Below are 22,710 nucleotides of genomic sequence, written 5' to 3'. Positions count from 1 at the left end.
AACTGACAATGCCAAAGTAGAGAGGATATAAAATGCTGATTGACAATTGCAAGAATAGTTTTTATGAAAAAGAGAAAGTTAGTGAAACTGAATGCAAATTTAAGTTTTAGGAAGTTTTTGCTGGAGATATTTCTGTGAAGTGAAGTGTAGTCTTATACAAAAGTGAACATGGACAATAAGCAGTACAGACAAGAAGTGAATAGATACTTTTGAAATGTGGTGCTACAGAGAGCTGTTGAAGATTAAACAGTGGAAACTCCAGGTTGGAATATTAACAATGTAAGGAAAAGATAGATTGCTTTATACCATGAAGATGACATGTGAAGTTGCTAACAGGCACAGTTAAGACATTTACACATTACCTTTGGGCCACAGCCTTTACCAGAAAAAGAAACACACACACACATTCATTCACACAAGCAATGATCGCCATCTCCACACCTTGTCATTCTGGTCCAAGCTGGCAGCCATGTGTGTGTGAGGTGTACTTGCTTGTGTGAATGAATGTGCACATGTGTCTCCTTCTGACTAAGGCTGTGTCTGAAAGCTGACGTGTAACTGTCTTTTAATTGTCCCTGTCTGCTACTTAACAGATCCTTTTTATGGTAAGTAGTAATCTATCTTTTCTTTACATTGTTAATGTTGAAGATTAGATGACTAGCTCAAATAATAACTGTATTGGATAAAGGAAAAAAGAAATTTTTGGCAAAACTTCATTAAAAAAGGGTTTGCTTGATAAAATGCATTATGAGGCATCAAGGAAACCTCAACTTAATGATTGAAGGAAATGAAGCAGCTAAAAATTGTGGAGGGAGACCAAGGCTTGAATGTAGTAAGCAGGTTCAAATGGTTGCAGGTTGCATTAGTTATGCAGAGATGAGAAAACTTTCACAGGATGGGCTAGTGTGGAGATGTGCATAAAACCATTCTTCAAACTGAAGATGACTAAGATGACAACAACAACAACAACAACAACAACAACAACAACAAAAACAACAGCAACAACAATGCCACAGACCTAGCTTCTTTCTTAGTTCATATTTACTAAGATTCAGTCCCACAGCAAATACTCTCTTATGACTGGCAAAGCAGCACAGATCGGTCCAGTTTGCAAAAAGGTAATGTATTGGTTGCACAGAATTATAGATCATGGAATGTTACAGGCATTTTTGGGTGTACTCCATGTTTGATCTCTCACCTGATGGCATGAGTGTGCCAGCTTTACCTTACAAGTAATTTGTGGTTGCCTTTCTTGGACTTAATTGCTTGAGAGGACCTGCTACACAGTGCCATTAAACTGTGCCTTGTGACTTCTCCTTTTGAAGTTGGGGCAGATGTTGAAAGAGAGCTCTGATCTATTTCAGTTTGCAGTAACTCTTCTGTACTATAACGGCAAAGTTTCCGCTGTATATTTACTTTACAATTGCAGGCAATGGAGATCGTTCATAACTTGTAATTCACAGTAGGTCATAGTATGTATGTAATACTTTGGGATTAGAGCATGAATGACAGTTCTCATCACGAGTCTTCACTTCTTCCATCATTCACTTTCTTGCCAGCGCCACTTTTCTTCTCGAATTGTAAGGCATCGCCAAGTCGTTACACCAAAGCACTGGTGCGGCTCATAATTAGAGGTTCTGAGGTGGAGTCACCCCTAAATATATATAAAAATAAATAACTTATTACAGAATTTAAAGTTTTAGAACGCGTTTCCCATAATTTGCAGACAGGCTTAAATAATACGTTTTTGGAACTGTTGATATGTGAAATCGAGCAATGTTTTTTTGAACAGGTAGTAGCCAGTCTTAAGGCTGCACCTGGAATTGCCGCTAGATCTATGCAGGAGACAGGTTTGGGTCATGGCTTCCTCAGAGTACAGCTCTTATAGGCATCCTGAAGACTGGTGATTCAGCCTAAGGGTGTCTTACCGACGTGCACAGTTTTAGGCCGCCCCCCCCCCCCCCCACCCACCCACCCTCATGAATGATTTGAGGAGAAGCACACGAATTATAATTTCAAGATTAAAAACAGTCTTGATTGCAACTTTTTATTTTTATTGGGGGTGACCGGTTTCAATTCTATTTAAGAACCATCTTCAGACTCCAGAAAGGTGGGTGGAATAACTTATTCCAGCATCAAGGGTTGGCGCAACTTGCCCCATGAAGTCCACCCACCATTCTGGAGTCTGAAGATGGTTCTTAAATAGGATCGAAACCAGTCACTCCAATAAAAATAAAAAGTTGTGATCAAGACTGTTTTTAATCTTGAAATTTTAATTTTAAAGATTGCTGATAATGTTTTCAAAAATTTTACATGAAATATACCCCGTATGTGAAAATTCCCTGTTTTACTTTAGTTTCCTAGCTTGCTGACTGCAGTAACATGCATTACTAGCAATTTTCTTTTTGTGAGTGTGTTACACATGAATTTAGTGCGTTTTATGTTCTTGCAAATAACAGCAACATATCACAAGTTCAAACACAACACAGTATGAATTCAGAATCCAGTTTATTAGGTAAAATTATGGAACATATGGTTAGTATGAAAGTGAAGGAATTTGGTCTACCCAGACCCGATGTAAACTTGAATCAAGAACAGAAATGTGTAAATCCAGACAGGGTGTACACACAATTTTAACAGAGCAGTGTATGATGCAGATGGGTGGTTGTGTGCATTGTATCACTTAAAATTCATATTTGTGTAATACATAGTCAACGACCTGGCCGCTGTGGTAACACCAGTTCCCGTCAGATCACCGAAGTTAAATGCTGTCGAGCTGGGCTAGCACTTTTATGTGTGACCATCCTGTCTGCCAAGAGCTGTTGGCAAGCAGGGTGCACTCAGCCCTTGTGAGGCAAACTGAGGATCTATTTGATTGAGAAGTAGCAGCTCCAGTCTTGTAAACAGACATACGGCCTGGAGAGTGGTGTCCTGACCGCATGCCCCTCCATATCCGCATCCAGTGACACCTGTGGGCTGAGGATGACATGGTCAGTACCATTGGGCCTTGCAAGACCTGTTTGGCTGGAGTTTAGTTTTAGTAATACATAAGTGTAGATATGGCGTGTAAATTACCATGGCAGTTGCTCGGTTGCTCATGTCAGTCAATCACTGCATAAGGCCTGTGACATCATGGAAAAGTCAATGATGTGTCATGCAAACTCAAACACTATGGTTCGAGTGCACAAAACATAAAATCTGTGAAGTTTAGAAATAAAAATACCAAAAATATTAAGCTTGCAACAAAGCTAACATACGCTGTATTAAAGATCTCTCCAGAACACGTCTTTTAATACTATTTGTGGTGGTAAACTGTTGGGAAATGTGACGTTGGAGGATAAATAAGCTCCATGTATCCTAGGCATAGGGACTTTATCTTGATGTTAGTTCGTAGTTGATTATGAAATGGAAACAAGATGCAGTATCTAAACATTTGGCTAGTACATGATATTGCCCCTCCGAACCCCCCCCCCCCCCTCCCCCCCGTCCACTCCTGCATGCTTGGTTGTGACGACAGACTAATCTTTAGTGTCGCCCTAGGTGTAAATTAATTGCAGCATTCCCTAGTACGGAAACCACAAGCCATACCTGCCAAAGAAGCATAAGCACACATTCGCCATCAGCCCTTGTTGAGGTGACTTCCTTTTGCATCTATCTGCACATATATGACACAAGGACGTGCACCGTGGGATGTTCCAGACTTAATAACTACCTAAACTACATTTTCAGTTTCCATAAACATTTTTGTCAACCTAAGTAGATGAAAGTAGAACATGTTATTTCATAGCATATACATGTCACACCCCAACAAATTACATTGTTTGTATGTATCAGGCTCCTAGAGCATATTCTAAGGTCAAACATTAAGACATTTATGGAAGAAACAAGCTCTTCTCAAAGAATCAATATAAATTAAGTAGAAAAACATTTGCGTGAAACACAGTATTCACACACAAGATCTTGCAAAAAACAGATACAGGTGACCAGGTAAATTGTGACTTCCTTTGTTTCCGTAATATGGTTGATCCTGTGCCACATCGTTGACTGCTAACCAAGATCAAATCTTACAGAGTATCATCACAAGTACGTGAATGGCTCAAGGAATATTCGACTAATAGAATCCAGTTTATCATACAGGACGACAAACGTTCCATAGAATCAAATGTAATAGTGAGTGTGCCCCGAGGAAGTGTAATAGTACCATTAATATTTTCAGCATGCATAAATAATTTGTCAGATAGGTTGAGCAACACAATTTTGAGTTGCACAACTGCTGTGTTGAAGAATCAAATGACTTACTACCTCATTCCTCAATCTAATACTGGCAGGCTACAAATCATTTTTCAAAGAGAATATTTTAAAAGCAACTCACACATTTGTTTCCTCTTAGAAAACAATTTTTAGTGTTTATCTTTCTTTCAGTAGCAGTAAGAAGAAAATTACTTTGAAATTCTCAGTTTTTATTTTGTTGCAGCTCTGTAACAGGTAGTTCTGTTGAACGACTAGAAAATTCATCTCTACCAAGCCTGACACGACGATGGCACACACTACCTGGTCTTCGTGAAGGTCTGTTGTCTGCCTTAACTGCAGCTGTGCAGAGCCTTACTGAAGCGACACGAGTTCTTGTAGAGCAATACCCTTTGAGGTTAGTAGAGTATATTGTCTTGAAAACAGAATGAATGGTGATTAGTAATATGTTGCACAATTTGAAGAGACTGGCCTGGATGCTTCTTTGTGGCCTCAAGCAAAACAATCTCCTAAATAAAATAAATAATTTTACTCATCATGGTGCATATGCCAGTAGTTGATTGTAGATTTTGTGTAGTTATTGTCTGTTATTAATGTGACCTTTTAAGCATACATATTTTAAACTAACCTGCAACACAGCATTTAAGGTTTATTATTAAATTGAATAAAATTTATGATTCAAGTAGTTGATAAAATTAAAAAAAATTGAAACACTAAATCATCAAAGTATTCAGGACAACTTATTAACATCTCTATGGTTAACTACACTTTTTTTTAAACAAAGTGCAAAAGTTGAGAACATGTCCATGTATAAATCAGTATTTCAATTACAAAAATAAACTATCATAACTATAAGCAAACACAAAATTTTCTTGAGCTTCCAGCCACGTCAAGTGGTTAAATATCCATGAGCATTCTGAGGAGTACACCTTGGCCATTGTCAACTGGTGACTGTCATATAGTTACTGATTCCATTACAGCCAAGCCATTGCCCGTGTTGTCACTCATGCTTAGTCCATTTCCAAGAGAGGTAATATTTTCAATGCGCACCTGCTATATCTGATGGCTAGGTCCCTAGGCTTGTTAATCTGTAAGCTGCCATCCTTATTAAGAGTGGTGTCACATATTTTTATCTATATTGCTTCTTTTATTGCATTATCCCAGAAATGGTTTGTTCATCTGTGAACTATTTTGACAAACACTCGCACATTCACACAAGCACAAATCACACACCCAAGACCGTTGTCTCTGGCCACTGTGGCCGGGCCTTGTACAGCAACTGCAGATGGTGGGAGTTATGTGAAAGCTGGGATGGGGAGGGGAAGAGATAGCAGGGTAGGGGTGGAGGAAAGCATAGTGCTGCTTGCAAGATCAGGCAGGGGCATAGCGGGGACAGGGTAGGGCTGCTAGGTGCTGTCATGATGTTTGAGGGGTTGGATGGAAAGGGGGAGGGGGAGGAGAGTGGTAAAGGAGAGAAGTATAGGAGGAGAAAAAGAATAGTAGTGTATTGTGCAGGAGTGGGAGAAGGGAAGGGGATAGGTGGGCAAAGGACAGGAACTAGCAAAGGTTGAGGTCAGGGGGATTACAGGAATGTAGGAGATATTGCATGGAGGATTCCCGCCTGTGCAGTTTGGCAAAGCTGGTGTTGATAGGAAGGTTCCAAGCAGTAAAGTCTGTGAAGCAGCCATTGAAGCAAAGTGTGTTATGTTTGGCAGCTTTTTCAGCAACGAGTGATCCAACTGCCTCTTGGCCACTGTTTGTTGGTGAGCAATCATGCGGACAGACAACTTGTTGATTGTCATGATCAAATAGAAAGCAGCACAGTGGCTGCAGCTTAGTTTGTAGGTCTTATGACTGCTTTCACCAGTAGCTGTGCCTTTGATGGGATGAGTGATGCCTGTGACTTTATAATTCTACCTGCCAACAAGGGCTCCACAACTGTGGGTTTGAACCGTAGGTATTGCAGGTGGAGGGACTCGACCAGCTGTCAGATTTGTCCACCTACAAACCCTGCCACAGTGACCCCATTTCAGATATCCAACAGCATCTCCAGTCTCACTCATCAAATCCATAGAGCCATCTCGGAACCTCTCCCCAGAGTATCTCTCTATCCTCACACATACCACACCCTCCACTCCTACCTTCTGTATGTTTCCTGAAGTCCATATACCCAACCACCCAGGATGCCTCACTGTGGTTGGTAACTATGCAGCCCCCTCTCCCTCCTACACTTGAGAATCTCTGCTCTTCTGGGCTAACACCTTAAGCATATTACCCATAATGTTGTTGTTGTATCCGGATCCTGCTCCAGCTACTGCGGGGTCTGGTTGCTGACGAGTCCTCTCCATTTGGCTCGGTCCGCCCATCATTTTTCTTCTTCCATTTGCTGCCAGGTCACACCTCTCCTTTTCACAGATATTCTCACTCTCGTGTTCCACCATGTTCTTGAGTGCCCTGTAGGTCTTTTTCCATCCACCTTTAGTTCTTTCATATTGCTTTCAAAATACAGACAAGTCTCGGAATGAATACCCATAATGTACCCTCCTATATAAAAGGTATCAAACAATTCTTTTACTGACTGTACACAGTTCCAGTTCCAGTTCCTGTACCACAGAGTGCCCTGCTCATCACTATTGACGTCAACCTCCCTCTTCACTAACATCCCTAATGCCCATGGTCTTGCTGCTATTGAACAGTACCTTTCCCAACACTCGACTACCTCCAGATCTACAACCTCCTTCCTTGTCACCATGACCAACCGTCAATTACTTCAGCTTTGAATGCATAATTTAGAAACAGATCAGCGGTTCAGTGATGGGCAACCATATGGCACCATCCTGTGCTAACCTATTCTTGGCCCGTCTAGAGGTATCCTTCGTAACCACTCAGAATCCCACAGCCCTTACCTGATTCAGATTCATTGACGACACGTTCATACGTGGATTGAGGGTGAGGACCACGGGCATTTATTCAATATGCGCTAGCTGTGCGCTGCAAGCCTTTTCAAAATTTTCCCATATTACTAATACTTCTATTCTCGAAATCTGTGGAAAGTATTTAGAAGAGGAACATGGAACAAACAGCAATGCATTCTGCTGTTACTGAACATGAGTTTGACTGCCGCAATCTGTGACAGAAAATGAGCTCAGACACATGCTCTGTGTGCTGCTGGGTGACAGCCCTCTTCTGATCTGACTCGGGGAACTGAAGGAATGTTGTCCACCAGCAGCTAAGCTGAGCTTTGTGGAGGGGGAAGCATTCTGTGGCATGGCTGCACACATTGTTTAGGAATTGTGGGCAGGAGGGGAGGGATGGGAGGGAGTGTGCCCACTTAGTTTTCAGGAGGGGGCTGCAACTTGTCACTGATGTGTGGGGAAGGCACCTCGCTGCTCACCTCTACTGGCAATGACGCTTTAACACATCAGTGTTGTGTGTTCAGAAACGTTCCCAATGTTGTTTTCATTTTTTATTTCTTTAACTGTAAATGTTTGTAATAACCTAAAATATGGTGTAGGATTTTGTTTCCAACTTTGTGATGTTTTTTAGGGGTTTTGTTCCAAGTTCAGAACTGACAATTGAGGTAAATGTAACTAAGAAACACTTGCTAGGAAACCAGTTTCCATGAGAACTGTTTAAGAATAATTGGAAGGAGTTACAAAAGGTAGGCTGAAGCCACAATTACCTAAAGTAGTTTCTGAGCATAAGGGCAAACAAGAACATTACACTAGACATTTTTCTATTTCACAGTATGGAAGTGTTGGTTGGTTGACGGGTTATCCCGATTCAAATAAACTTTTCTGTTGGCCATGTTTCTGTTTTCCAGAGCAATATTGGCGATGAATAAATATGGGTTTTCAGATGTAAATCAACTGTCAGTTGGGCAACAAAGACATTCGAAATCCCAATATCTCTCTGTCACTTTTGCATTTAAAAATATTTGGGAAGGACAGAGTTGACATCTAGCTAAATGAGCAGCACTGAAGTGATATTAGGCAGCACATCAAACAAGTTAAAAGGAACAGGGAAAATTTGAAAAGACTCATTGATGCAGTGTGTTATATAACAAAATAAGAGCTCCCATTTTGAGGACATGAGTTGGATGCTACTATTAACAAAGTAAATTACATGGAATTACTAAGTATTTTGAAAAACTATAACCCTTGTTAGAGGCACACTAGAGTATATCTACAGTATTTCAAGGAACTTTCACAACCATACAAAATGAAATTATTGAAGCTATTTCTGAGGTAGTTAAGGAATCACTGAAACAAGAAATAAAATTGGCAGTCTTTGTAGCCATAATGCTTGGCGAAACTTCTGACATATTGTGTAAATTGCAATTGTCAATAATTCTGCGTTATGTTCATAAAGATAGTGTGAATGAAAAATTCTTTAGTTTTACTGATGATGGAGCAGGCAGAACCGCTAATGATTTGTTTGCTCAAGATGAACACACAGTTGATGAATTTGCCATTGCAGAGACGTTGGTCAACCAGACATTTAGTGGAGCTTCAGTACTGAGTAAGAGCCTGCAGAGTAAGGTTTTGTCAAGATATATGCCCCTGTATTGAATTTTGTTTCGCAATAAAGCATCTTTAACATTAAAGAATGTAAAATATTTTTGCAAATTATGAATGGTATTTCTTCATTTATTCTGTGTTGTGAAAGAAGTTGCACATTACAGGAACTTGTTCAGAGAGAGTTTCTATCACTCACCTGTTAGATGGTACTTCTCATCCCGATTGGTCTACACTATTGAAGAACACAAGTCAAATCCCTACAATTCTTTGACAGAGTTCCAAATAACAGTGATAACTGGAACAGTGATGCAGTGGTGATGTGTTAGTGTATTTTGGTTTTTCTGCACAATTTCCAGTCAGTCCTCTTGCTGGAAATATTTTGAAAGCTGTTCAGTTACACAGATGTGTTGTATAACATACCGTACATGAAAAACTATGATGCTGTGTATTGCAGCAAGAAGATTGAGAGGATTTTAGAACATTTGCAATCTGACAGGAAACACATTTTTGATACTTTTTTGGAAATCTGTGACTCAAAATCATGATACAATTTGTAAAAACAGAGTGAAGAGATTGCATTCAAATGACTCAGAAATGGGCATTTATCATCGTCTATATTTTGAAACAATTGATCACAGTTGTGAGATAGACCAAAGGTTCTCTTTCTTCAATAATATGGGATTTTTCTCCTGCTTTACTCTCAGAATTATGAAACTTACAAGCTAAAATTTCTTGATCAACTTTTATGTGAACTGTCGTCAATTTGTGGACCATTCTTAGATAATATTGCTTTGAAAAAGGACCTTATTGTGCTGTACTGTTCACCCAAGTTCTTTTCAAAGAATGAGTATGAGGTACTTCCATTAGTATTAGTAAGAATGGCCCTTTTTCAGGGTTCAGTGAAGTATGTAAATTATCATATTTGATTTTGACAATTCCATGATATAAGGCTTCAGTGGAAAACCCTTCCTCAGCATTTAAAACAATAAATCTAAGAAACACACAGTCCAGAGTTGCCACAGGTTCTGGGAATCAGGGAATTTCAATGTCAGGGAAATCAGAGAAATATCAGAGAAATTTGGAAAAAAAAGAAAAAACTGGTAAAATCTCATTTTTGTCTCAGTAGAGGAAATGGTTTGTGTACTGAGATGCCATGCATCGTTGCTGGCTGGGTGCAGCTGAGTACATGTGCCACTTCCCTACTCCCTCATTACTACTGCTTCTCCCCGTCCCACCATCCCCTCAGTTTGTAGTCAGTGCTGTCACCACTTTTTGCCACCAGCCTAGCAGCTGCCGATGAGAGGCAGGGAGGTGCGAAGAGTAGTTTGTTTGGATCTGATTCTCAGAGACTGTAGACGCAGCAGCTGGAGATGGTGGTCATGGGTGCATGAGTTGTGAATGTGTGTGTGCTCTCGTTTTCTGACAAAAGCTATGGCTGAAAATTTTGTTGTGAGAGTGTGATTGTCTTTTCTACATGCCTGTCTGTGGCTCAGCAATCATCTTTACACTGAGCTGGTAGCTGCCATGATTACTTTTGATTCTCAGAGTATTTGAACAAGTTATCTGTTTCTTGAATTCATCACTGTGGTCTCATTTCATCAACATGCTATCTGTGACTTGTGAATAGCTGGCCACATGAGTGGACTTCCTCATATCATTTCTGCAGATATCTGTAATGGATCAGGCCTGCTGATCTGAAGCCATTCGGTTCCACTAATGTGCAGGCCCTGCCTGTCGGATCTGCTCATACCTATTTGCCCGCAGGCTGAGTCTGTTTAAATGTGTCGTAATAACTCAGTGGGTAATAACCGACAATAACAAATATATTAGAACCATCATTTTATTGGCAGTCACCTACAGTGTTGCTTTACACAATTCGTCCCCACCTTATACACTTCTTTCAAGTGACCTATTTTGAAATCAGTGAAGGTATTTTAAATATGTCTTGCAGCTCCAAAGAAATGCGAATTTTTGTCACCAAATTTTTGTTTTGTTGAAATAAAATAACATTAATGGTCTTAATGAAACATATATACCATTTGGCTTGCTTTCTCCATCTAAAACCAGTTCATTACAAAAGAAGATGTTAGCACTTAAGATTTTTTCTCACATCAGGAAATGCCATCTGCTTGCAAGTTTTTTTATTTTTGTTTATAGGCATGTCCTCATTTGCACTATTGTTTCTTGTACTGTAGCTGCAAAGGCAGGTTGTCAACTTTCGTCTTAATTTACTCTTTAAATCTCAAAATTTGTCATGGAAAAAATGCTAAAACTGGAAATTGGGGAAATATTAGCGAATTTCATTTGGGGAAATTTGTGGGAACCCTGCAGTCACAGAAAATACTGAATGACTTAAGTTTACTTACAAGCAAACCTGTATCAGTCTGAAGAGCAAATCTGCATTATGATTAACAACTTGTGTATCATTCTACATTATGTATGGCTTTCTCAGTAATGATATTGTTATTTTCAAAATCAGCCATTGTCTGTGACCATCCCGGTAATATAGATGTAAGTGTAGCTGACCCTGCTCTGGAGACCAGCTTGTTACCTCCAACAAGTCTGAAAGGTACTAACAAGGCTGCCTAAATGGTGCCAAAATTAGAAGGGTCTAAGACTGTAATGTTTTCAGTGTTTGTAATTTCCAGAAAAGTCATTCTTTAGCTCTCAAAAAAAATTCTGCAAACCACTACATCAGTGTTCAAATGGTTGTAATTGCGTCTAAAAAATGTGATTTTTGTCAACATAAATGACTAACGTGTTTGTACCCAATTTTCATTTCTCTGTATATTTTTACAGATGTGGAAAATACTGTCAAATGTTTAAACACTTTCGTGGAAATGTTACTGCAACAAATAGCTACTTGGGATGTATAAATCACTACTTTTAAATATATTTAAAAGATGATGTGACTTACCATACGAAAGCGCTGGCAGGTCGATAGAAATATATTTTTCCCGCGTGGAATGTTTCCCTCTATTATATTGATATTACTACTTTTAAAAGTAGATGCCAGTTCTCAAAGTGTGTGTTTTGTAACTTCTTTTCAAAATGGTGTTGTTTCAGTATTCTTATTGACTAAATGAACTGAAAATTCTTTTGCAGTTCAGAAAACATATTTAAAAGGAAGCTTGCTATACAATTTAATCACAGAGTGTGAGTAATAAATTTCAGAAAAGAAGCTAATATTAGATTTTCTTGTAAAATCATTTTTGTCAATGTTACTTCTAACACAAAAAAATAGCAACGTATTAGTTAACGACAACAAATCAGAAGTGAAATTACTAAACCATTTACAACAAGGCAATGAAGTAACAGGCACTGCAGGAGCAAGGAGAAGTAGCAGTATTGTTGCTAAGAATTCACCACATCTTTGCAGAGTCTGCAGCAGTGTTACAGGAGTTAACTACAGTGTGAGGGGGCATCGTGGCAAGAACAGCTGAATACTACATCTTCAGAGTTTCTGATGTGCAAAACAATAGGTTACAGTAGAACCTGTGGTTACTGTCCATTCACAATAGCCACACAGGCTGATATAGATCAGGTGGTGGTTCTTTAAATGGTCATTAAAAAGTGCAAAATATATAAAAAAAGACTTATTGTCCAGCACGTCGTTTGTTAAGCTAGTACGTTTATTACAGTTTGCTGTACTCGCTATGGTAGGTGATCACTGAGCAAAATGTATTCTTCCCTGTGAAAGTTTTGACCATAGCAGATGACTGTCACAAACAAAACACATTTTCAGTACTCTCCCCCTCAGCACCGCACTTCCCGTGAAAGTCTGTGTGCTTGTCCCCGATCCTGCTCCTCAGTTTGGCACACTCACTCGATTCATTCATGAGATGCCACTGGTTAGGACACACACATTCTCATTCTTCTAGAACCTCACACTTTCTCCTCACTTGCTTCACCTTGTCCTCCTCAACCCAACAAGCTAACTTCCTTGATGTAGACCTCCATCTCAAAAACTGATACATCAGTATGTCTGTCCATCTCAAACCTACTAAACATGATAAGTACCTCCATTTCAACAGCTGTGCCTCCTATTCCATACCATGAAGCCCCTTCCATCAGTCTAGCCATCCATGGCCATCGTATCTGTAGTGATGAGCAGTCCCTTTCCTAATATGCCAAGGGTCCCACTGTAGCCTTCACAGGCTGAAATTACCTTCCCTAGCTACTGAAACAGATCTCTCATGCCTTGTCCCTCCAGTCACTTACCAACTCCCGCATTTTCACTGCATAGCCACAAAGGAGCACTCCCCTTGTGACTCAGTTTGACCCAGGACTGGAGCAACTGCCAGGGTTTCTACTAACTCTCATCATGCCCCGAAATGCAGAACATCCTTCGCACCCTTCCCACAGTGCTATTCCACTGTCCACTGAATCTACACAATATTCTTCTGCATCATTACTCCATCCCTGCTCCCAACTGCTTGCATCATGGCTCACATCCCTGTAACACACCTTGATGCAGGATACATTCCTCCTCCATCACCTATGCAGTCCGGTCACAGGCATCGCCTATCCCATCAAAGGTAAGGCTACTTGTGAAAGCAGTCGTGATACACAAACTAAGCTGCAACCACTGTGCTGCTTTCTATGTGAGCATGACCTGTTCCACAACGTGTGCTACCTGGATCCGTCTTACCAACACCAGCTTTTCTGAAGTGCACAGGTAGGAATTCTTCTTGCAATATATACTACATTCCCATTCCTATTCCCATTACCTTCCCCTCTCCCCATCCCTCGGCCTCCACCTTTGCTAGACCCTGTCCATCACCCAAGTTCTCCTTCCCTGCTCCCACTCCAGCACTAGAATACCTATGTTCCACCAGTGCACCCACTACTCTTTTTCTACTCTACTTCTGTACCTTCCTGCTCTTCCCCCTCCCACCCCCCTCCTCCACCCAATGTCCTGACTGCACCTACCCTGTCCCCACCACGTCCCTGCCTGCTCTTACAGGCAGCATAGCACCTTCGGTACTCCCTGTCCATCACCCAGCTATCCGCTTCCCTCTTCCCACTCCAGCACAATACAGCCTTTGTTCCACCAGTGCGCGCACCACTCTTTTTCCACTCCTCTACTTCTGTCCCTTCCTGCTCTCCCCCCCCCCCCCCCCTCCTCCACCCAATGTCCTTACTGCACCTAGCAGCCCTATCCTGTCCCCCACCATGTCCCTGCCTGCTCTCACTAGCAGCATTGCACCTTCCCCTATCTCTTCCTCTCAATGTACTTTGTATAATAGTCTTTATGTTGTGCCCATCTGCAACTCAATGTCTCCTCAATATTATTATTAGGCTTTTTAATTTCGGGTGAAAAATCCCACAATGATTGCATGGTTGTTATGACATCAACAGTCAGAGAGCTGTCTTTGAGATGCTGTTGATTTTAAGACATTTTCCACATTCCCCCACAGTATCTCATTAACATATCTAATTTTCTGAAATGGCTTTCACCAGTTTCAAGAGCTCAAGAATCCATATCTCTTATGGGTTACAGTATGGATGAATTGAGGTACAGAAAAAATATACTTAAAATTTAGCTCATTTAAAACTGCCAAAATCTCTTAACCATTCTTTTTAAAGTCAGTGACTTTTGGCAGCTCAAACATTACTAGGAATTTGTTGTGAGGGAGCGTGAGGTTCAAGAGATGTGGTGGCTTAATTCATATCAGCTGTCCACTGAAAATTTCTGCCAAGCAGTTCCATACAACGAAATTATGCCTGTGTCTATTGTGATTAGAAGAGGCCTCCATCATAGCTTTAAAACAAAAAACAAAATTATTTAAAATTTTTTTGGTCCACGCCTTTAGCCTGCAGCCTAGATGGACTGTGTGTAACCACCATTCTGGTGGAGTGTGTGAGGAAGCCAATATCACAGGTTATGGATTTATGGTCTCCTTCAGAGCATGCAACACAGCTAAACTCTTATACACATGGCTTACAGTATCATGGTGCTGTGACCCAACTAGATGTTGTGTTGGGTAGAGGAGGTGAGATCATCATGAATCAGGTGAATGTTGTTGAACAGAAGAGGAAGGTCAACAGTGAATCATAAAATACACTTTGAACTAGTTAATGTGAAACAGCTGTACCCTCTCACTTTTTTTAATTTAAGACATTCATTTAGCTGACCTATTGGCTACTAATTGGGTTTAAATTCTGTCTTCTGTGCATTTTCACCCACTGTCCCTTTTTTCCCCTTAACTTTGACTGTTCCTTCCTCAGTGCATGCACCTTACAATTAATGTAGTTTCTTTATTACATGATCTGCAACATGTATTGTGTCACAGTAAAATATTGTGCAGAGAAGGATTTTTACAACTAAGGCCTAAGACACGTTTGGAGTTTCTGGCTGCTCTTCACCTTCCTTGCTCCTTCTTGTGAGAACTGGATTCTTATTACTTGAGCTAGTTTCTACTGAACTGCAGAAGTTTCTGATTACAGATCTATATTCTTCCCTCACACTTAATACCTTTAATTATTAACAACCTCAACCTTCTTTTGGATACACCAGCTCATAATGTGAAACATAACTCTGTCTCTGCTTCTCTTTCCCTGTGTTCTTTCAAGGCCGCAGATATTTGTATGTAGCACTTTCTTCCTCTTCCTCGCCCAGATCACCCTCGAAACACATGCCGTTGTAATGTAGTAGAGGTCACAGCAGTTTGTGATGCATAGAAAAGCTATGGCAGAGTCCGTGCCCTCTGAGTTTCACTGAGCAGGATGATGCACTGGTTGACATGGTGGACTCTCATTCAGGAGGACAATGGTACAAATTCCCATCTGGCTATCCAAATTTAGGTTTTCCATGACATTCCTGAATTGCTGCAGGCAAGTGCCAGCATGGTTCCTTTGTAAAGGGCACAGCTGATTTCCTTCCCCATCCTTTTGTAGTTTGAGCTTGTGGCCTGTCTCTAATAACCTTGCTGTCAGTGGATCACTATGCTCTAATCTTCCTTCTTCCTTCCTGTGTGTTTCCTGTTGGAGCGCAGAATATGCACAGAGTGCTTTCACACCTAGATTTAGTATAATTTACATGCTGTGACCATCTAAACTTGTCTGTATAAGGTCCTAGATATTTAACTCACCCTCTGTAGGTTACTTAGTAGGCAACCAAGTGTTAACAGATTCACTCACTGTGGTTTTGCATCATAGGTCGATGCTTACTGCTGACTTAACAGCCATTGTCACAAAATCTTCCAGCTCTAGCCCATGCTGAAAGTCATGTATTGTTTCATCCAAGTTATTTTTAACCTCCTTCAATGATTCATCAGCACCATAATTACATAAATCGTTAGCATATTCTAGTATTCTAGTTCTTTCTGATAAGGTGCTTCGAAGGTACAAATGTTAAAACAGAAAAGATGATGAGAGCCAGTTCCTATTCTGGTTCCACACTCGTCATCCTCAGTCTGATAACACCTCTGTTCATAAACATTACTAACCTCATTTCTAGTAACAGAAACTTTAGGCAGCAGATGAAATTTTACAGTGACTAACTATTTCAAAAGTGAATTCGGGTATTTTGTGCAGGATGACACATTTTGCAAATCATATATGGCTGTGACACTGTTTTGACATAGTATGACATTGTAACAGAGGGATCTACAGTGCACCTCGTACACATAATGCATACAGCCACCACAAGTGTAATGGAAATGAAGATGCTAAGGTGGACAGCAGGCCTCACTAAGTGAGATCACGTTTCTAATGACAGCATTAGGAAACAGTTTAGTGTTGCACCGATCCAAGACAAGATGCATGAGAGTCGCCTTTGGTGGTTTGGGCATGTTTTACGGGTCGGTGATGACCCTATTGCCAAGGCAGGATACACACTTGTAGTCATCGTCAGTAGACCCAAAGGACGACCTAAGTAACGTTGGGCTGATATAGTTCACAAAGACCTTAAATGCATGAACATCCATCCAGATGCAGCCCGTGATAGAGTGAAATGGAGACAACAGACTCATGTAACGGACCCCGCAGACACGCGGGACAAATGCTGAAGGAAAAGAAGGAGAAGATATAGCCACCACAAGTTTCTGACCAGCAAAAGTAATTTTAACTGACAGAGTTGGAAAATATTTAACTTTTAATTTCTTGAATCCTTTTTGATAATAACGTGTACATGAACAGCACTACCTCTGAATTACTTCCTCTGCAAGTTCATTATCTCTTTTTGTATCGGTAACCACAAATAATTGAGGGATATTGCCTTCCAAATGCCAACACTGGTCACCCCCTGTCCTGATACAAACTCACGTCTTCATGCAGCTTTCACACTTTTTGCGTATAGTGATAGTAATATCCTTAACTCCAGGTGTAAACTCATGAATTACTTTGCCTTCTCTTAAGGATTGCAATCGGGCAACATTATTCTCGGAATTGTGTGGTGTTTTGGATATACCTTCAGTGTATACAAAGAATGGAACATAGCTTCTACTCTATATTGTTGGGAAATATGTGAATCCTGTGTATTTTTCATTTTGAATACTCTTTCAGCAAATTGCTTGTTGGATTCATTACCACTCCTTCAACAAGCTGAACTAATACCTACATTGATTTTCATTTCACTGTTACTGAGTCGTCTAGATCCTCTCAACTGTCAGTGTCTATTTTTGTTGTTTCTTCTTCAGTGTACATATATTATGACAGGCTTTAACCAGAGGATGTTCTGAGTATCTTCCTTCATCTGTTTTTATGTTTGTCATCTTCTAATGTCATTCATCATTCCAATTCTCTTCCTACCTCTCCCTCTCATACCTCCCCCATTCCCTCTATAATTCTTTGTTGCAGGCAGTCCCTGCACAGTATATGCCCCAGTGTAGATTTTTTCCTCTTTCTAATCACTTCCAATAATCTTCCTTGTTCCCATATTTTCTTCATTACTTCTTAAGTCTATCAGTGTACTGCGTCTTTATTGTTCTTCTCTATAGCCACATTTCCAAAGTTTCTAAATATCTTTCTTCTTTTTACGTGTCCATGGTTCACTGCTGTAAAACACTACGTTCTAGACATAACATTTAGGAAATCTTTTCCATAGTTCCATTGTAGTTCTTCTAGATGTTAGTAACTGGTTCATCTTTTCAAATGCTCTGTTTCACATAAATATCCTTCTCCTTATTTCTTCTGCACAGCTTCCATTCCACATAATTAAAGATTGTTCTATCTTTTTTTCCATTTAGGAGTATAACTGGAGCTTCCTCCTTGTTTATTCTGATCACTTTTTTCTTTCTTACATTTATCTTGATTCCATACTCCTTGCCCTCTATGCAGTACTCTTCAACATCTTCTGTAGCTCCTCTTGTTGTGAGTCCATCAGTACTGCTTCATTGTCCACATATTTTATAGCCTTTATCCTTCCTCTTCCAATTACAATGCCTCTTTCATCCTCTGTGCTTTGTCCCCCTGGTTTGCCAGACAAAAAATGTTCACATTCACTCAATAGAACAAAAGGAAAAAGAGTACATCTATTCAAATGTGTATTAGGTACAATGTAAGAATCTAATCAGTTTCGAAAGGCAATTTCTTCTTGAATAAAGAATAAACAGTACTGAAAAGAAAGTCTCTTATCAAGTATTGAAATAACAACAGTACTTATGGGAAGGCCGAAGGCCTGAACAAAAAAGTCATTTCATGTGGAAGAACAAATAAACATAAATATGGACTAATGCTCAAGATCTTTAGGAAGAAAACAACACTGGTTGACAATATCACTGATTGGTAAATACACTATACTAGCAAAGGTTCAAGTCCTGGTGGTACATTCCACAGATAAAATATTGTACACTTAGACTCAGTATGTGTCAGTCCGGTTTCAAGTCTCCAACATGATGAAACTCAGTCAAGTCTGGGATAGAAACAAAGACAAGAACTCTTGCAAGTACATTAACTGATCAGTGATACAAAACATGGCATCTTCTTTGGGGCAGCTCCAAAGTGAGTTCTTGATTGATGGAATGTGCCTACGTTTGGCACCTGGCTGAGGAAGCAGAGTGAACTGTTTGCCATGCCCCGAGTTCCAACCTAAATACAGTCTGGGCACCATGATACTTTCAGTCAAGTGTCCTGTGGAAGAGAATAGGTTCATGGGACCAGCGACCTCATCACTGTCTGGGATGCTGTGTGGTGGTCAGGCAGGTTGTGGCAGGCTTGTGTCTGTCTGTGGGAAGGTTGAATTTATGAATTATACGACCACTTCCCTCAGATTTAATGTTGGTTGCTGGCTGGGTAGGTGCAAGGCCTGTCCTTCGACAACTGTGGAGAAGGCTGGATCCCAGCAGATGGTGTGTAAAGCTGCTGAGAGTCTGCCCATGTTGTTGGCCACAGATGGGAACAGCGACCGTCCAGCTGCAACTGGGATGTCCACTGGCTGTGACCATGAAGTTGGTGTGGGTGGACCCAGAATGGCAGGGCCAAAGAACAGGCTGCCTGTAGCCAGTTTGTAAGGAGACCATATGCCATGACAGACTGGGCATAGAGAGTAGAAAACTCGGGGAGGAAATGCAGAGAAGAAGATGGAAGTATCAGTGTGTGGAAGCACTGGTGAGGAAAATTCTTCCTGTGAAAGCACTCAAGATTATAATTGGTTGTGCAGTAGCCCTTGAGATTCAAAAGTATTGTGCAAAAGCATGAGGGATTAGATTTGTTGTGTGGAAGCACTTTGGACAAAATAGTGTTGTGTGGAAGCACTTTGGATAAAAATTTGTTGTGTGGAACCACCTGGGAGAGAAATAGGTTATGCAGAAGTGCTGAGAATAGACTGTTATTGTGTAAAAGCACTTGGCATAAATTTTGGTTGTGTGAAAGCATGTAGGTTACATTTGGATATTGAGTGTGTGAATGAGGCATGGGAAGAGAGGCACTGAAAAGAGCCAAAAGTGCATACGTGGAGTAGATAGGGGCTGAGCCAGGTGGGGGAGATGAGGTTTAATGATAGAGGTGTTCTGGGAACGGTTAGAGGAAGAATGATAAGGGATGATCAATGTGGACAATGGTGCAGGTGCTGTGTGTTGAGAAGTAAACCGCAGCAGTGCAGGCCGGTGAGGGCAGAACTTGGTGGAGTGATGGGGATGGCAGGGTGAAAGAAACACACAAGAAAGCATCCAGTGTGGGCGCAAGAAATGGGTAGAAGTGTAGTTTAACAAATACTTGATTACCAAAGGACATGGGAAATGATTGTAGAGGTTGCACAAGAGCCACAAAACCTTTCACCAACTGCACCAATCTGTTGTGTCCTCTTGATGTGGCAGGCAAGAAATGTTGATATAGATTTGGTAGAACAGTTATATTTAACAAGACAGACTACATCTGTTCCAACATGTCTTAAGTACAATGTAAGAATTCATCGCTGTATAAAGGCGCTTTCTTCTTGAATAAAGAGTAAACAATATTGAAAAGAAAGTCTCTTCTCAAGTATTGAGATAACAGCAATATTTATGGGTAGGTCGAAGGTCTGAACAAAACAGTCACATCTTATGGAAGTACGAATGAATGTAAGTATGGTCTAATGCTGAAGCATTTTCATGTGGGTGCACTTGGTGATTGGCTGTCTGTTGGAGTGGACTTCATGAACAGACAAGACGCCTGTGACTGGACATCGCTTCATCTGTGTATCAGAAATATTTTCTAAGTATTTGGTCATGGACTTCTAAAAAATTTTGCTATGACAATTGCAAGAACTCTGAAATATTTGTAACTTGTGCGGTCTTAGAAAAAATCTGCATTGGACGAAGTGGTTGGCTGGGTCTTGTAGTATTTTCGCATGATGGTCACAAAGACTTTGGAACATTTTCAGCATGAAGCTTCTGAATAAGTTTTAGGTTAGGTGACTTAGTCTAAACTGGAGGTAATTTTGAGAGTGATCAACTCTTGGAATATTTTTAGTTAGCACTCACAGAAATTCATCTTAGAATTGTGCTGAAGCGACTTTAAGTATTTTTCATGGATTTTTAAAGTTTAACCAAACACATGGTGCTAGTCAGCTTATTGAGGCCATCACACAGACAGGTATATTCTAATCTGAAACTATTGTGAGCAGTGTGAAGGGATATTTTAGTTTTCTACAATAACCTCAGTTTCTTAAAAATTTGAAACAGTGTGTGAAGTGAACATTATTTTACTTGCCTTCATATTCTAACATGACTGATTTTATTTAAGGTTAATGTGACGGATGCATTGGTTAGTCCCTGCATGGTGATACAGCCAACAATTTAAAATCGAACCATGCATTAGAAGGCCCTAAAACCAGTGGTTTTTCTTACCTTTATTCAGTTTTTTTATCTGTGCAGATGCATGTGAGAATTTACGAATCGATCTTTGGTGGAAGCAACAGTGATTACCTTCATGATTAGATAGTTAATACTCCAGTAGGGAACGACAAGAAGAGCAGTGAGAACATTCATTATCATTTTACAATCCCTAATATTCCTGAATGTGGCAGAGTCTTCCCCAGTCTTCCACCATTGCATGCTTGCTGGAGACAGTCACCACATCTGCTGCTCGGTGATGGTAATTGCCCAGTGAAAGTGTTTAAACTAACTTAATATTGTCTGAAGTATGTCTCAGAGTGAGAGAGAATAAATATACCTATTCAAAGCAACCCTGACAAGATCTAGTAATGCGGCAATTCAAACAGATGTCAATTCATTTTAATTGCAATTTCATTTGATTCAGAATCTTCCTAAGAAGACACCTTGGTCTCTTGCCTAGGTGCTCTAGTCATCCCTATACAAGTATTCCCTTATGGTATTTGTCGTCATTACTGCAGAATCACTCAAAATGGGCAACAGGATTCATGCTGTGAATGCAAGATCAGAAAAAGATTTGTGCTTGGATAATACTTAACCATTGTACTTTTTGCACGCTATTATGTAGATGCTGTTCTCAACAAGCTTCCAACACAAGTGGAAAATGTGGCTGATAACTTCCAGACTTTAATATCCAAGCTGAAAGTCTTTTGTTGTGGCACAATCATTTTGTTTCGTATAGATTTTTTCTCAGTATATTAGAGACTTTTGTGGTATTGCGTTACTTAGATACACATACTACTGAACATCTGTTTTTTTTTCCATTTTTTATCATATGACATGTATGAATAAAATCTTATTGGATGTTAGCCCACATCGTAATGAAACAGTAAACAATTATAAAGCCAAAGTTTTAACTGTCTTCCAGTGGATCATTTTAGAACAACTAAACTGGTAGCTTCTGGAGATAATCTTCGCTATATATACCATCTCATTTCAGTTATTGAGTGACAAATTATGCTACGTTCAAATATGTCATTGAACTGTTCAGAGTTGAGATGCCTGTTGAAGGATTTCCTAGAACTCTTCGCTCTGTAGGCATTCACGAACTTTGATATGAATGTGGCAACATTCATATTGGCAAAACCAGGAGATGAATTAACACTGAGATATCAGAGCATGTACATTACTTATGATTGGGGTAACCTAACAAATCTTTAACAGTCAAACGTCACCTGGAATGTGATCAGTATATCAGTTTTCAAGAAGCCTATTTTCTTGCTTGAAGACCGTAAGTGCAACAGTGGAAAACAAGGGAGGCTATTGAAACAATTATATGCCCCAATATCATGAACAGGTAGGATGGCTACTAATTGTGGTCCCATTCCAGCAGGCTTGGGGGAGAGGGGATTGTATGTGTTCACCAGTTAGCAGTTCCATAAGACCTGGATTTCAGCTGTATAAAAAAGTGGTCACATGAGAACTTTCATGTGGCATGAATGTCTGGCTACAGGAAAGTACTGCCGCTGGGTAGAAGGCAATCAATATAACTTGGGTCTACATCCACAAAGACGGTGCAGTAGAGAAGGGGAAGACGACAACACTTGTGGTGGAGGCTCTGTTGTGAATGACCACATGATATGGGAGTTGCAGCCTGACAGCTGAAGCCTTTGCATAAACACACATCT

General features: G+C 40.2%; 1 protein-coding gene across 2 annotated transcripts in view; it reads left to right on the top strand.

Annotated features, from left to right (window-relative positions):
- The window catches only part of LOC124795238 (vezatin-like), a 121,004-nt gene that overhangs the window by 80,703 nt on the left and 17,591 nt on the right, over positions 1–22,710 (top strand). For both annotated transcript variants that reach the window (XM_047259166.1, XM_047259165.1), the window contains exon 6: positions 4,475–4,645. In XM_047259166.1, coding sequence (XP_047115122.1) covers positions 4,475–4,645 — 171 coding nt within the window. The remainder of the gene's footprint in view (positions 1–4,474; positions 4,646–22,710) is intronic.

Source organism: Schistocerca piceifrons, chromosome 4, assembly GCF_021461385.2.
Source record: "Schistocerca piceifrons isolate TAMUIC-IGC-003096 chromosome 4, iqSchPice1.1, whole genome shotgun sequence".
Lineage (NCBI taxonomy): Eukaryota > Metazoa > Arthropoda > Insecta > Orthoptera > Acrididae > Schistocerca > Schistocerca piceifrons.
Note: the sequence above shows the minus strand (reverse complement) of the source record. Positions and strands in the feature narration are given on the sequence as shown.